General features: G+C 56.2%; 1 protein-coding gene across 1 annotated transcript in view; it reads left to right on the top strand.

Moving 5' to 3' along the window:
- Nucleotides 1–446: 446 nt before the first annotated feature.
- The window catches only part of HSPG2 (heparan sulfate proteoglycan 2), a 97,478-nt gene continuing 85,447 nt past the window's right edge, over nucleotides 447–12,477 (top strand). The window contains exon 1 of the mRNA XM_054571692.1: nucleotides 447–558. Coding sequence (XP_054427667.1) covers nucleotides 487–558 — 72 coding nt within the window. The 5' untranslated portion in view covers nucleotides 447–486. The remainder of the gene's footprint in view (nucleotides 559–12,477) is intronic.

Genomic DNA, 12,477 nt, shown 5'->3' with positions numbered 1-12,477 from the left:
TGGAGGGTCCCCGAGGCTTGTCCGTTGCGTTGCGGGGAGCAAGTTTGTGGAGTGTGAAAAGGGTGTGAATGGTTTCATGGGTCTGGCAGTCTGCAGGGGCGTGCAGGAGCGGCGTGCGCGTGGAGGCAGGGTCCCGGTCCCGGTCCCCGTCCTACTCCATACTCCAGGCCGGGTTTGGTGGGGAGCCGGGCTGGGCCGCGGCCCGCGCGGAGGGGGCTGGGGGCCCAGACAAAGGCCCAGTTGGCTGCCGTGCCGATTCGGGACAGAGGCGCCCGCGGTCCGGAGGCGGGGCCTGGGCCCCCGACGGGGCGGCCCCGGGGCGGGGCCCGGCGCCCGGGGGCGGGGCAGAGCGGGGCAGGGCGGGCGACCGGAGGGGTGGGGGTGGCAGGAGCGGACCGCACCGCCCCGAGGACTCCGCGGGCTGGCGAGCGGGTGGCGGCGTGCGGGCGGGCGCCGAGCGTGCGAGTGAGCAGAGCGGGCCAGGCCATGGGGCGGCGAGCGGCGGGTGCGCCGCTGCTGGCGCTGCTGCTGCTGCTGCTGAACGGGCAGCTGCCCACGGTAAGTGTGCGGGGCGGAGGGACGGGGGGCGCCCGGGCCCTGCTCGCCACGCCCGCCAACTTGGCTGGGGCGCCGAAGCTGGGCGGTTGGGAGTCTGGTTCAGGACGGCGGCGCCCGTCAGGGACCCCCCGGGGTCGGCACAGGCCGGCGCCACCCTCTGTCGTGAGGCTGTCCAGAGGGGCGCCCAGGGAACCCTGCGTGGGGCCGGGGGCGGGGCCGGCCCGCGTGGGAGCCTGTGGGTCTCCCGGCCACGTTGCCGAGTTTCCGAATCGCGCTAGCCATGGCTCGGCCTGCCATTCTTGGGGAGCAGGCTGAGAAACTTTTGAGCAGGTTGGGAACTTGGCTGGGCGACGGAGGGCACCCTTTCTGTGCCAGATTGGAAAAGAGGCAGTCAGTGGTGATGGAGACCCCATCAGCCCTCGCTGGAACTTGACCAGCGTCTGTCCCCTTGGGGAGCTAGTACCCAGGCAGGCACAAGTAAAGAGCCGTTCAGGACACAACTGAGAGTTGTGTGAACACCGGCAGACCCGGATTCCTACAGCCCAGGACTCTTGAATCAATCCCTGCTCTTCACTGAGTAGTGTGTGACCTGGGGCAAGCTAGTTAAATTCTCTGAGACCAGCCCACATGCCTAAATGGAACTTAAAATGCGTGGCCTCCAAGTGCATAGCCAAAGGGTGGTTGATAGGACTGGATGGAATGCTCAGGAAAGTGCCTGGTGCTAGGCCTGCTATGCGGTGGACATTCCATGGATCTGCTTCCTCAGCTTTCCTCTCCCCAGGTCTTCAAGGTGCAGGGAAGGCTTGTCCTTACAGACTGGCCCCCTCCTCTGAGTTTAGATGGGCCCCTGCGGAGGCAAAGAGAGTACTTGGCCAGGAGAGGCGCTGAGGACCTGAATGAACCCCAGGAGGGTGGGGCGGGGTCAATGGGCAGGGAGCTGGTGGCAGATGTGGGTGGGGGCACATCTGGGGAGCTGGGCCTGCCGTGGGGAACCACAGAACCATCCCCACCCTTTTTGAGGTGGTCCGAGGCGGTCCCTGCCCCTGCCTCCATGTTGTCCGAGCCAAGAGAGGGATTTTTCTAAGCCAGCGACCATGTTTACCCAGTGACCGACTCCCTCTCCTGGTTTTGCCAGCTCCTTCTCACCTCTGCCCTCCTGAGTCACTTGTTAACCCCCAACCCAGACCTGCCCCCTTACTTCTCATGCCCCACCCATCAGTAACTCCCCTGCTTGCTCCCCCTACCCCCAATCTGGGCAGCTTCCTTAATCCTCTTTCTCAGCCTCTTACCCCAACACATCCAGCAGGGCCCGTCCAGTTGCTCCCCAGTCTTGATCTGGTCGTGCAACTCCCAACATTCATCTTCAATTTTTCCAAAAGGGGAGCACCGACCTAGCACATGGGCTGCCTGCCTTTTCTGACCCTCCCCCAGCTTTGCCAAGGGATGAGGGGCTCTTGGATGCCTGGGTTTTACAGTGGCAGGAGTGGGGAGGGGAAGGAGCTGTGGGCAGTGTGCAGGAGGGATTTCCACAGAAATTCCAGATGGCAGCCAGTCCTCTCATTCACTCGTTCATTCAACACATCTTCATTGAGCAGCATCCCATGGCAGTCAGCAGGAGTTCAGGGTTCATTCATTCTCACTGGACAGATAATTGCTGAGCACCTACTCTGCACCAGTGCACCTGGGGCTGGGGTTTATGGATGAGCAAGATCAGGCCCTGTCTGTGCTTTCCCAGAACTGAGATCAGTAAATAGGCAGCTCCGTCCTGGGAGATTATAGAGTCTTCTCAGCAACCACATCAAGGTCTTCGCTGTCCCACCCCAGGCTAAAGGTGGAGGCCTGGAAAGAGTTTGGCCTCTGAAGGCTCACAGACGCAAGTTTGAATCCCATCTCTGCCATTTTTCAGCTCTGTGATCTGGGGCAAGTTCCTCTCTCTGAACCTTAGTTTTCAAATCTGTCAAATGGGGTACATTTTCAGTGACCTCAGGTTCATAGCCAGTGCCCCAGCAAGCCTTGGGCTCCTCCTTGCCTGCCGCCCTTTATCTCTTCTGCCCTTCAGTTCACATCCATAAGCCAGTAGTGAGTCGGTGAGGGCAGGATACGAGAGGAGGGTAAGATGGTCCCTAGGGAGTTCAAGACCTCAGTGGGGGCAGGAGACAGAGGAAACAGTGGTCTGTGATTAAGTGTGGGAGGTAATTTCAGTGGAGGTGGGGCGGCTCGCTGGGGCAGGGGGCCAGTCTGGGTGACTCAGGGCCCGCCTTGGCTTTCTGACCCCTTTTCTTCCTGCTGGGACCTTAGCCCTTCCTTTCTTGGGGTCTGCCCTGACAGGAGTCAGGAGTCTTGAGGAGGCCACGGTGATTGCAGTGTTTTCCACAGCGGAGGAGGGAAGTCCCTGAGATATCTGTTTCCTGCCTCCGCTGGGTTTCCTCACTAGGGAGACTGTGGGCTGGCCGGAAATGGAGGAGCCTCTTCTTCCCTCAGTCCTCTACTCGACACTACTGGCTGCCCTGTACACCCTGCACTACCCCCTAGTTCTAGACCTGCTGCTGGGAGTGAGTTGTGCCCTGGAGACTTCCATAGAGAAGGCTGCAGGTCAGTCCACAGAGGGAGGTGGAAGCTGGAAGAAACAGAGATGGACCTCTTCCCCGCAAGCCCTAGGCCAAGCTCCCTGTGTGTGGGGAGCCTTGGCCCCGCCAGGCTTGGCCTGGGCCTGTTCTCAGGCTGAGTGCAGGCAAGTTGGGATCTGTGGGTCTGATGCCCAGCCCAGGAGATGGGTGGAAGGAAGGTGGTAGAGGTTGACTAGGTTCGGGGCTTGGAATGGTAGGGAGGGAGGTCTTGGGGTACCAGGCCAGATGATGACCTGTGATGTGGATAGCTCACATTTATGGAGTGCCCATGGTCTCCTGGGCACCAGGTTTCTCAACAGATCCTCGTGTGCTCCCTGGCTCACAGCCTGTCTGCCCGCGCTGTGCTGCTCACAGTCAGACCCAAGCCCCTGACTTAATGTAGCCCACAAGGCCTTCTCTGCGACCCATTGAATTTCTCCTCCTGCCTGCTTTCCCCTCATTTTCTCAGTTCAGCTACAGTGTTCTTTGTTTCTTGAATATACTAAACACACACCTACCTTAGAGGCTTTGCCTCTGCTGTTCCTTCTGCCCAGAACGCTTGTCCTGCAAAGTTCCATGCGACGCTCCGCCTTACTTCCTTCAGGTCCCCCAACTACTCTGCTACTCAGCCTGACATTTGTTGCTTTATTTTTTTCTTGTCACCATCCAACATGTATCTGTGTCCTTGTTTCTCAGTCTCCTCCTGCCACCGCCCTGCATTTAAGCCCCACAGGAGCAGGACCTTCTGTGTTTTGTTCACCGCTCAGTTATATTTAGCGACTGCAGGTAGTAAGTGATCGGTAAATAGAGCTGTTGAATGCCTTTAGCTATAGCTACTAGTACAGTCTGCTTTCTCTAAGAGGAAATCGAGACACAGAAGGTTTCTTGCCCCGTGATTCCCACACATGCCCTGTGGTACCACGAGCCAGGCTTTGAAGCCCGATGAAGCGCGTTCTCGCAGCTCTACCGGCTTTCCCACGTGCTTGTGGCAGGCAGGCAGGCAGGCAGGAGATGCTGAGGAAGCTGTTGTCACTCAGTCTGGTGAGAGTAAGGGCGCAGGTCCTAGATAATGCAGGGGCCACCTCAGGCAAGAGCAGCGGGTCTGGCTGGGGATGAGTTTGCTGCAGGATCCATAGGGCCCGCCTGGGCGGGATCCTAGAAAGACTACACTCTAGGGAAGTCATTTATGGGATTAAATATTCCTTTGTAGGCTTGCTAACTATTTAATTTCCTCATTAAATACTCTCTGAGACCCTATAGACAGTGGAAGTAATGCAGGGATTTTAACCGGAGTAGGCCAGGCTGGGCCCTACCCTGTGGGGGAAGCGAGGGGGAAATGGCTAACTGCCCTGAATGGAGCCCTCGCTGGGCTCCCCCGGGGGCTCAGGGTTTAGGGTGAGTCTGCAGAGGCTTCAGGGCTGTCTGGCCTTGGGGCATGAGTTTCAGAAGGGAGGTTGGGAGGGGCTGCCCAAAATGTGGAAAGATCTGGAATGATTATTAAGTGGTTACTTGGAGGCCAGACACTTTGGTTCTGGACCCTCAGACCATTTAAGGCATGGGGGAAGGACTCCCAGTCCTGGCCTGTTGTCCCCCTCCTCAGTCCATCCCAGCTGTGAGGGATCAGGCTGGAAGAGGAGGGGACGAATATGACCCCTCACCCCAGCAGCTTCCCAAAGACCTTGTGATCCTACTGTACTCTCCTCCCAAGGCCCACGCTGGCCTTCTCCCCATCTCGCTTCTGCCAGGAAGGGGGAGGTTGGACTGAGGGTCCTGGTCCTGTTGGAATGTTGCCCCATCCTGGGCCGTGGCCTCTTTGGCCCTGCTGCCCCTTCCCACTCCCAGGGCCTGGCTGGGGCTTGCTGGCTACCCCAGCGCCCAGAGCTGGCTGACTGAAACCCAGAAGAATGTGTGGAACTTGCTTTGCAGGGAGCCGCCAGCCTCACTGCCCAGTCTGGTGGCGTCGGCCATGTCAATAGCGGCCTTGAGAGGGGAGTGGCTCGTGGCTGCTGGGGGTGGCTGGGCCAGGGGCACCATCATGAAAGCCCTGGGAACAAGGCGGCTCTTTGAGGCCAGGGAATGTGGGGACTTCAAGTCTCAGCCACCCCCGAAACCCACTCTCCCTCCTTTCCCTTGTGCCTGTGCATGCCAGGGTTGCAGGGACCTCAGGGCATCGCCAGGGGCAACTGCGGCATCCGCGAGGCGTCCTTAGGACCAGCTCCCAGCTGTCTACCAGAGCCCTTTCCCTGAGGCATGGGAACGGCACTGTGTTTCTCGGGCGCTTTGGGTTTTGGGGGATGTCTGGAGCACAAAGGCTTACAGTGTGCATCGAATGAATGAATGGACCCATGACGTATGTGCCTAAATAGTCTGCGAACTGAGGTCCCCGACAGGTGTGTGTTCCACTTAAAATTTACTCAACAGATATTTATTGAGCATCTGCTAACCATCTGACCTTGTTCAAGGTGCTGAATTTATGGCAGAGAACAAACACGTCAAATTCCCTCCCCTTGTATAACTTGCATCATAGCTAGTGCGGGAAGACAGGCAATAAATATATGCCAGGGGCATTGGGTGCCAGGAAAAATAAAGCAGGGGAGAAGATAAAAGAGTGATAAGGCCGTCAGGAAATCCTCTGATAAGATGACATTTGAACAGAGGCGTCTGAAGGAAGTGAGGGCGTGAGCCCTGCAGATATCTAGGCAAAGGACACCCCACGAAGAGGGAACAGCGAATGCAAAGGCTTGGAGGCGTGTCTGGCATGTTTGTGGGAAGCAAGGAGGTCCATGTGACTGGAGCAGCATGAGTGAGGGGGAGCGTGGTTGAGGTGGCCAGAGGGTTGGCAAGGGGAGATGGGCAGAGCCTTGACCATGGGAAGGACTTTGGCTTTGCTTCTGAGTGAGATGAGAGATCACTTGGGCTGCTGTGTGGAGAAGAGAACACAGAGGGTGAAGGGCAAAAGCAAGGAGGCTGTGACTCAGGCCAGAGAAAATGGGCACTATACCAGGGTGGTGGATAAGGGAAGAAGTGGTTGTATTGTGAATATGTTTTGAAGGTAGGGCCGGCAGGGTTTGCTGAGGGGTTTGGTGTGGGCGGGACAGAGAGAGGAGTCAGGGATGTCCCCACAACTTTTGCCTTGAGCATCCAAAGGGATGGAGATGCTACTAACTGAGGTGGGGAAACTCCAGGAGGTGCAGGCCTGGGAGGAAGACGGAGAATGGCTGGTGGTGGAGGGGGTGGCCTGCGGGTGAGGGCGGCGTTGGACTGACTCACAGCTGGGGCAGTCAGCCCCTTCCCTGCCGCAGCTTTCAGTGAGGGGTCTGGCCGAGTGTACATTTGTGGAGCTACTGACCTGAGCCCTTAGAACCCCGCAGCCTGAGCTCATAAATTGTGGACCTGTGTGTTTAATTGGAATTGACCGTCTTCCACCCGCTAGAACAGAAGCTCCGTGAGGGTGGGGACTCAGTTTTGTTCATTGCTCTTTGCCTCCTTCTAGGAGACAGTAGGTGAACATTTATTGATTGAATAAATTAATGATCTCGAGGAAGCCAGCGGGCCAAAAAGGCCCCAGCTTCTTGCTGAGGATTGGGAAGGGGCCGCTTCTGGCCCCTGGACACAGGGGAGCTGTTCTTCCAAACCATTGCTGCCTGCAGAGACTGGAACATGGGGGACACACCCGAGTGCCCACGCTGCCGTCTTCCACATGTCTGTGCCCTCACTGGACTCAGAGCCCCTTTCCCTGCTCACTGCAGCTGAGGAAAAGGTGGAGGCTCAGAGGGCCCCGACTTTAAGCCTTGGCTTGGCCCCAACTGGCTGTGTGACCGTGGGCAGGTTGCTTCCTCTCTCTGAGCCTCAGGTCAGAAATGAGGATCATGATGCTTGTTTCCCAAGTGCTTATGAGACCAGGCGGATGCAACTTGCTTGTTGCCTGGAATGTGGTAGGTGTTTGACAGTTAGTCCTGTTCCTGCACAGGCCAAGGCGAGAGCGGTATATGACTCAGGGTTCCCAGGGCCTGGCATGACAGTTTTTTCTGATCAAAACTGCTGCCACCTGCCATCTGTTGACCCAGGCCCTGCTCTGGCTTGTTGAATGAATGACTGAGGAAAGGGCTCATTCCTGCTCTTTCTGTTTCTCTTCTGAAGTCTCGAGAGCCCTGGCTGGATGTGACTGCATCTGATCTGTCACTGCCCCCCTTCCCCCACTGAGGCCGCAGCTGCAGGACAGAGTCCACCCTTTCACACTGATTGCTCCTTCCTGGAGCACACCCCAGGGTGGGGCCTGGGAAAGGCTAGGGCCTGTGGACCCATTGTCCCCTTCCCAGATGTGTGCAGTTGGTAGGGTCTGAGCAAAAAGGGGTGTGGTCTAGAGGCTCCCATGGGTGCAGAAAGGATGTTCATGCATCTTAAGGGGAGTGGCCAAGGGGGGCTCCTGGGGCTCCATCCGGTTCCATCCTCCTCCCTCAGGCCCACGCGGAGGGAGGCAGGACCTCGTCCAGGGAGTCCTGAGAGAACCTGCAGCGGCTCTCCTCTTCGAGTGAGTGTCGGTGAGGCCTCGCAGCTCTAAATCTGGCCCCTGTGGGCTGTCAGAGAAACAGCAGGACTAAAGAGAAAAGGGATGTGCAAGTTTGAGGTGACCTCTCCCCCGACGCCGTGCTTTGTGCTCGGGGTGCTGCGTGGATCATGTCCAGGTGTTTTATTTTTTAACATTTGGCACCTTTCCCTACCTGTTTCATAGTCCCAGTCTGTGGGGACGGAGAGGCTGCCTGGGGTTGGGCAAGGGGAGGACTTGAGAGGCAGCCTCAGGTGACCCCACTGATGCTTCTCTTGGGGCGGGGCCAGGAATTCCCAGCTCCCTCTGGCCCCTTCCCAGCCCACCTCCAGGTCTCTAACCCTAGGTCTTCCTCTCCTGCCTCCCATGCCTGCCCCCAAGGAGCCGGCTCTGGCCCCCATCTCCTGCTCCTGGCCTCCCCTCCTCACCCCAGCTGACTCATCCTGCTTTGTTTGGCCTTCCCAGTTTTCAAATAGTTGGGAACTGGGATCATGCCTTTTGGATCCCTTACTGGGCTGGATGGATTGAAATTCTGGCCTCATAAATCCCGGCCCCAGTGGCCTCTATCACTTAACAGCTCTTCTCTGTCTCCTGCCATTTCCCTTCCTGTGACCCTTGAGCTGGAGAAACAGAGACCTAGGAATTTTCTGAGGACAGACCTCTGTGCCCTGGGACCTGCAGGGTCTCTTCCCTAGTGACCTCAGTCACCTAGATCATCAGCCAATGCTGAGAAAACATTCATGCCTTCTTTTGATTAAAACCGCCACCCTCTCTTAAGCCAAGCCCTTCGAGGGCCTCTCACTGGGCATTGTTGAATATAATCCTCCCGGCAATCTTTTGAGGTTGGCTCGATAATCTTCATTTTACAGAAAGTGAAACTGAGGCCCAGAGTGGGGAAATGGCTGCCACACGTTATCCATCTAGTACATGGTGCAGCTGGGAGTGGAGCTCAGGTTGTCAGACTCCAAAGGTGTCCTTTCCTGAGAGGGTTTAGCCTGTTGGATGCAGAGAGAGGACAATCTGGGAGGACTGGCATAGTCAGGACAGGCTTCCTGGAGGAGGTGGACTGGGCCAGCCTTGGCAGAGGCTACGGTAAGCTGCCTATCGGCCACGTGGACATATCCAGCTCCTACTTCTCAGGCTTGGGTGCCTTTTGCCCCTCGGTCAGTCTCTATCTCAACTTAGTGATAACATTCCCCAGGGAGATGGATTTGGCTTTCCCTGGGATTGAGACTTGAGAACCTGGATTTTTCTCAGTCTCATCCCAGACCTATAGGTTTTGCTGTTGGGAGTTCAGTGAATTTGTGCTGAGTGAGGCCCGACCTGAGCCAGCCCTGTGTCCACCTCCATATTGGGGGCTTGGCTGAAATATTGTAGAAGACACAGAAGCACCTAACTCAGTCAGAGGGCGGAATCTACGTAAAAGCCCCACACTGTGTCATTTGCACATCCCTGCACAGTAGAGGAGTCAAGAATTCATCCGTCCATTTATTTATTCACTTGTTCATTGCCTGAGGACCTCTGCGCTAGACATTGTGCTAAGTGTTTTGTCTCCATTATTAACTTTCCTATGTGGCTGGAAATTATACCTCCATTTCCCAGATGAGAAACAGCTCGGAGGAGGGCAGTGACTTGCTCAAGGTCACACAGTCAGGTGCAGAGGAAAGTGGGAGCTGAATTCAGTTCTTTCAACCCTCCTGGAAGAAATTAGAGGCATGGCCCCTCCTCCCCAGAAGCTCTGGGTCTTGCAGGGCCCACGAACCATAGTACCCAGTGCAACTCCAAGTGCAGAAGTAGCAAGTGATCAGGGAAGTCAAAGATCAGTTTGGCAGCAGTTATCTGGGAAGACTTTCTGGGGAAAGTGGAGCTTAAAGAACAAGGAGGATTTGGCTGGTGGAGGAGGAAGACATTTCAGGCGGGAGTCAGGGAGTCATCCTCATTGTCCCTAAATTTGCATTGTGGCCAAGAGTGTGGGTGGGAAAATCCTGGCCTGCTGCGAGAGTCATTAACACTGGGGAAAGAATGAGAGGAAGTCACCACGGGAGCTGAGGTAACATCCATCCCAGTCCCCTGCCCTGTACCTGGCCAGACCAGGAGGCAAGAGGTCAAGGCCTGGGCCTCCACTTGGTTTCCAAGCCAACTGCCAACCCTCTTACTTGGGCCTCACTTTTCCTCCCCACAAAATGGGCTTCTTTCTTGCACTTTGGCCACCTGTCAACTCAGAGGAATGGGACCTTGAGTTCTCGGAGAAAACTGCCAACTTCCCCAGGGAGATGGTTTTGGGGCTGGGGGTGGCAGCCACCTTGCAGAGCCTACCACCTTACCAATCCCACGTCTTCCTTCATTGATGCTACCAGCCCACAAGTGCTAGGGCCTGGGCTAGGGAAACAGATGAAGGAGATGCCTCCCTGCTCCCTTATACCTCCTTGGAGCCTTGCCTGTCCTCCCACGTGGACCTGGGATGACCTCTGCAATAGTCTGCCATGTCGGTTCACCTCTGTGCCACTGAGCTCACATCCAGGGACCACATCAGTGTCGGTGAGTAAGCAGAGGCTAGGAGGCGTGAGATTCCTGTATTTCTGGCTCTGCCTGTATGATCCAGGGCAAGTCATTTAACTTCTCTGAGCTGAAAAATGGGACCATTCATTCATTCAGCAAACATTGTGGAGGGCCAGGTCTACGTCATGCCATGTATTGGGTATAAACTCCAAGCATGGGCTGAAGGAGATTTTATGCCGATAGGGGAAACAAGTCAATAAAAGGTTGTGGGGGGAGGGTGGCAGTAAAGAGGCCGCATTCAAGGAAGAGTCTTCTAAGAGGCTTATAGCAGGTTTTCGGGGGCCACATGACCTCGTGGAGATATCTGGGCTCTTTGTGACTCTGCCTCAGCCTCCATTTGTTATTCTAGTTGCTGAATAGTCTGTTCTCCTTGCAATTAGCTTGTGGGAAGAGGGGACCAGGGGAGATAGCTCCCCTGGGCTAGGGCAGGAGATAAGCCCCACAGAAGCGGAGAGGAGAGCAGGCCGATTTGGGTTTCCTTGTGAGTCTCAGATGAGCTCATGGATGTGGAAAATAGTGGGGGCTATTTATACTGAGTCTGGTTATTTTAATTGAGGAGACACGGGAGCTGTCTGCAGAGCTCAGGTTTGGGGCTATGTGGCACTGAGTGAGTTAAATAAGCAGAATAGCCCCAAAGCTCTTGCTTCCCACTTTCCTTTCTCTTTTCTGTCTCCCCATTCTACTTGGGGGCTTGGGAGGGAGGCAGAGATCAGCTCAAGCCTAGATTTGACTTGAAATGGGAGGAAAGGGTTAAGATGGCCCGGATTTTTTTTTTTTTTTTTTTTTTTTCTCACCTGGATGGGGGGTGGGAGGAGGTGGGGAAGAGAGGACAGGGACGCTGGGGCTGGGGCTGGAATGTGTGATAAGATCAAAGCTTTCACCCTACCTGGGCCTCACCTTGGTTTCACCTGAGCAATTGAAGGGAATTCTCTAAGCAGGAGGATGAAGAATAGTGACCTCCAGGAGGAGGGGGTGGCAGGAGCCCCCCTTCGAGAGGCCCCTCCTCATGCAGGCTTCAGGAATCGCTTCTCACCTACCCCCAATCTCCCAGAAGTCCCAGCTCTTGCCCTGGCAGATACTGGAAGTCCCAGGGGCCACCTTTGCTTGGCATATCCAGACTGGTTATGTCCTCACCCCCACCAGCTCTCTCAACCCCTGGGGATGCAGAGGCTCCCTTACGTGGCCTGTTAGCCCCCCATCAGTTAATTCTACCAGTTGTACTTTGGGAAAGTGTCATGGGCCAGAGGCACAGCCCTGAGTCCTGGCTGAGCTCCCATCACTGATTGCTACGTGACCCCAGGCTGGTGGCTTTTTCTCTCTGAGCCTCCTGTCAGCTGGGAATGGTAAAACCTTCTTTGCAGAGTTTTCATGAAGATTAGAGATCGTGTAAATCTACAGCCAGAAGAGGTGGTTGATAAATAACAAGACCTATAATTTTGTGATTTTCTTTTTTCCCCTTCAGAACTGTCCCTTGGTTCTAGATAAACCTGGGGGCTCAGTTCTGTTCTGCCTCTGCCTCCCTTCCTTCGAGAAGGCCCCAAGCCCTAGGGTCCATCCTCCTATCCAGCTTCACTTACAGGTCTTCATAAGGTTGGGAAGGGAGCAGGGCAGGAAGGGCTGTGAGTGAAGAGGGCCTTGACTTCCGTTAGTGCCCTCCAGGCACCTGCTGGGCCACCTGCCCTGGTGATACCAGGCTAGGGCTTCCTGGCCAGTCCAAGTTGGCCAGGGTGGGGGGTGGTCCAAGCCACTCCCTCCCATGCCAGGGGCCTTAGCAGCCCAGCTGTGTGTCTGGGAAGGTAGCCCCAGGATGCCCAGGCTGGGAAGGGTCCTGGAGCTGGCTCTGGGGGTACTAAAACCTAGGCTCCTCCCTCTCTGCCTCAGTTAATGATTGTTCTGGGCTGCAGGAGATCAAGGGAGAGGGAGGCCCACCCTCCTAGCTCCTTAACTACTGGTTGCACCTGAGGTATGTCAGCAGCCTGGGTGACAGCCCTGCTCTGGGACACGTGGGATGGGGGAGCAGGGAGTAGGGCCCTGGAGTCACAGAGTGACAAGCAGCCTGTGCCTCTGGGGTACTGGGGACAGACTTAGGGCCTACAGGACCTGAGTAAATGTAAGCCGGGGTATAATTGGCTCCGTGGTTTGGTGCCAGCTACGTGAGCAGACCCTACAGGAAGGCACCACGTGAGCAAGCCTCTTCTAGCTCATAAA

The sequence above is a fragment of the Pteronotus mesoamericanus genome, unplaced genomic scaffold (genome assembly GCF_021234165.1).
Source record: "Pteronotus mesoamericanus isolate MK-2021 breed Mesoamerican mustached bat unplaced genomic scaffold, CSHL_Meso_final contig_221, whole genome shotgun sequence".
NCBI classification, from domain to species: domain Eukaryota; kingdom Metazoa; phylum Chordata; class Mammalia; order Chiroptera; family Mormoopidae; genus Pteronotus; species Pteronotus mesoamericanus.
The sequence above is the reverse complement of the archived record's forward strand: the minus strand, read 5'-3'. Positions and strand labels throughout refer to the sequence as shown.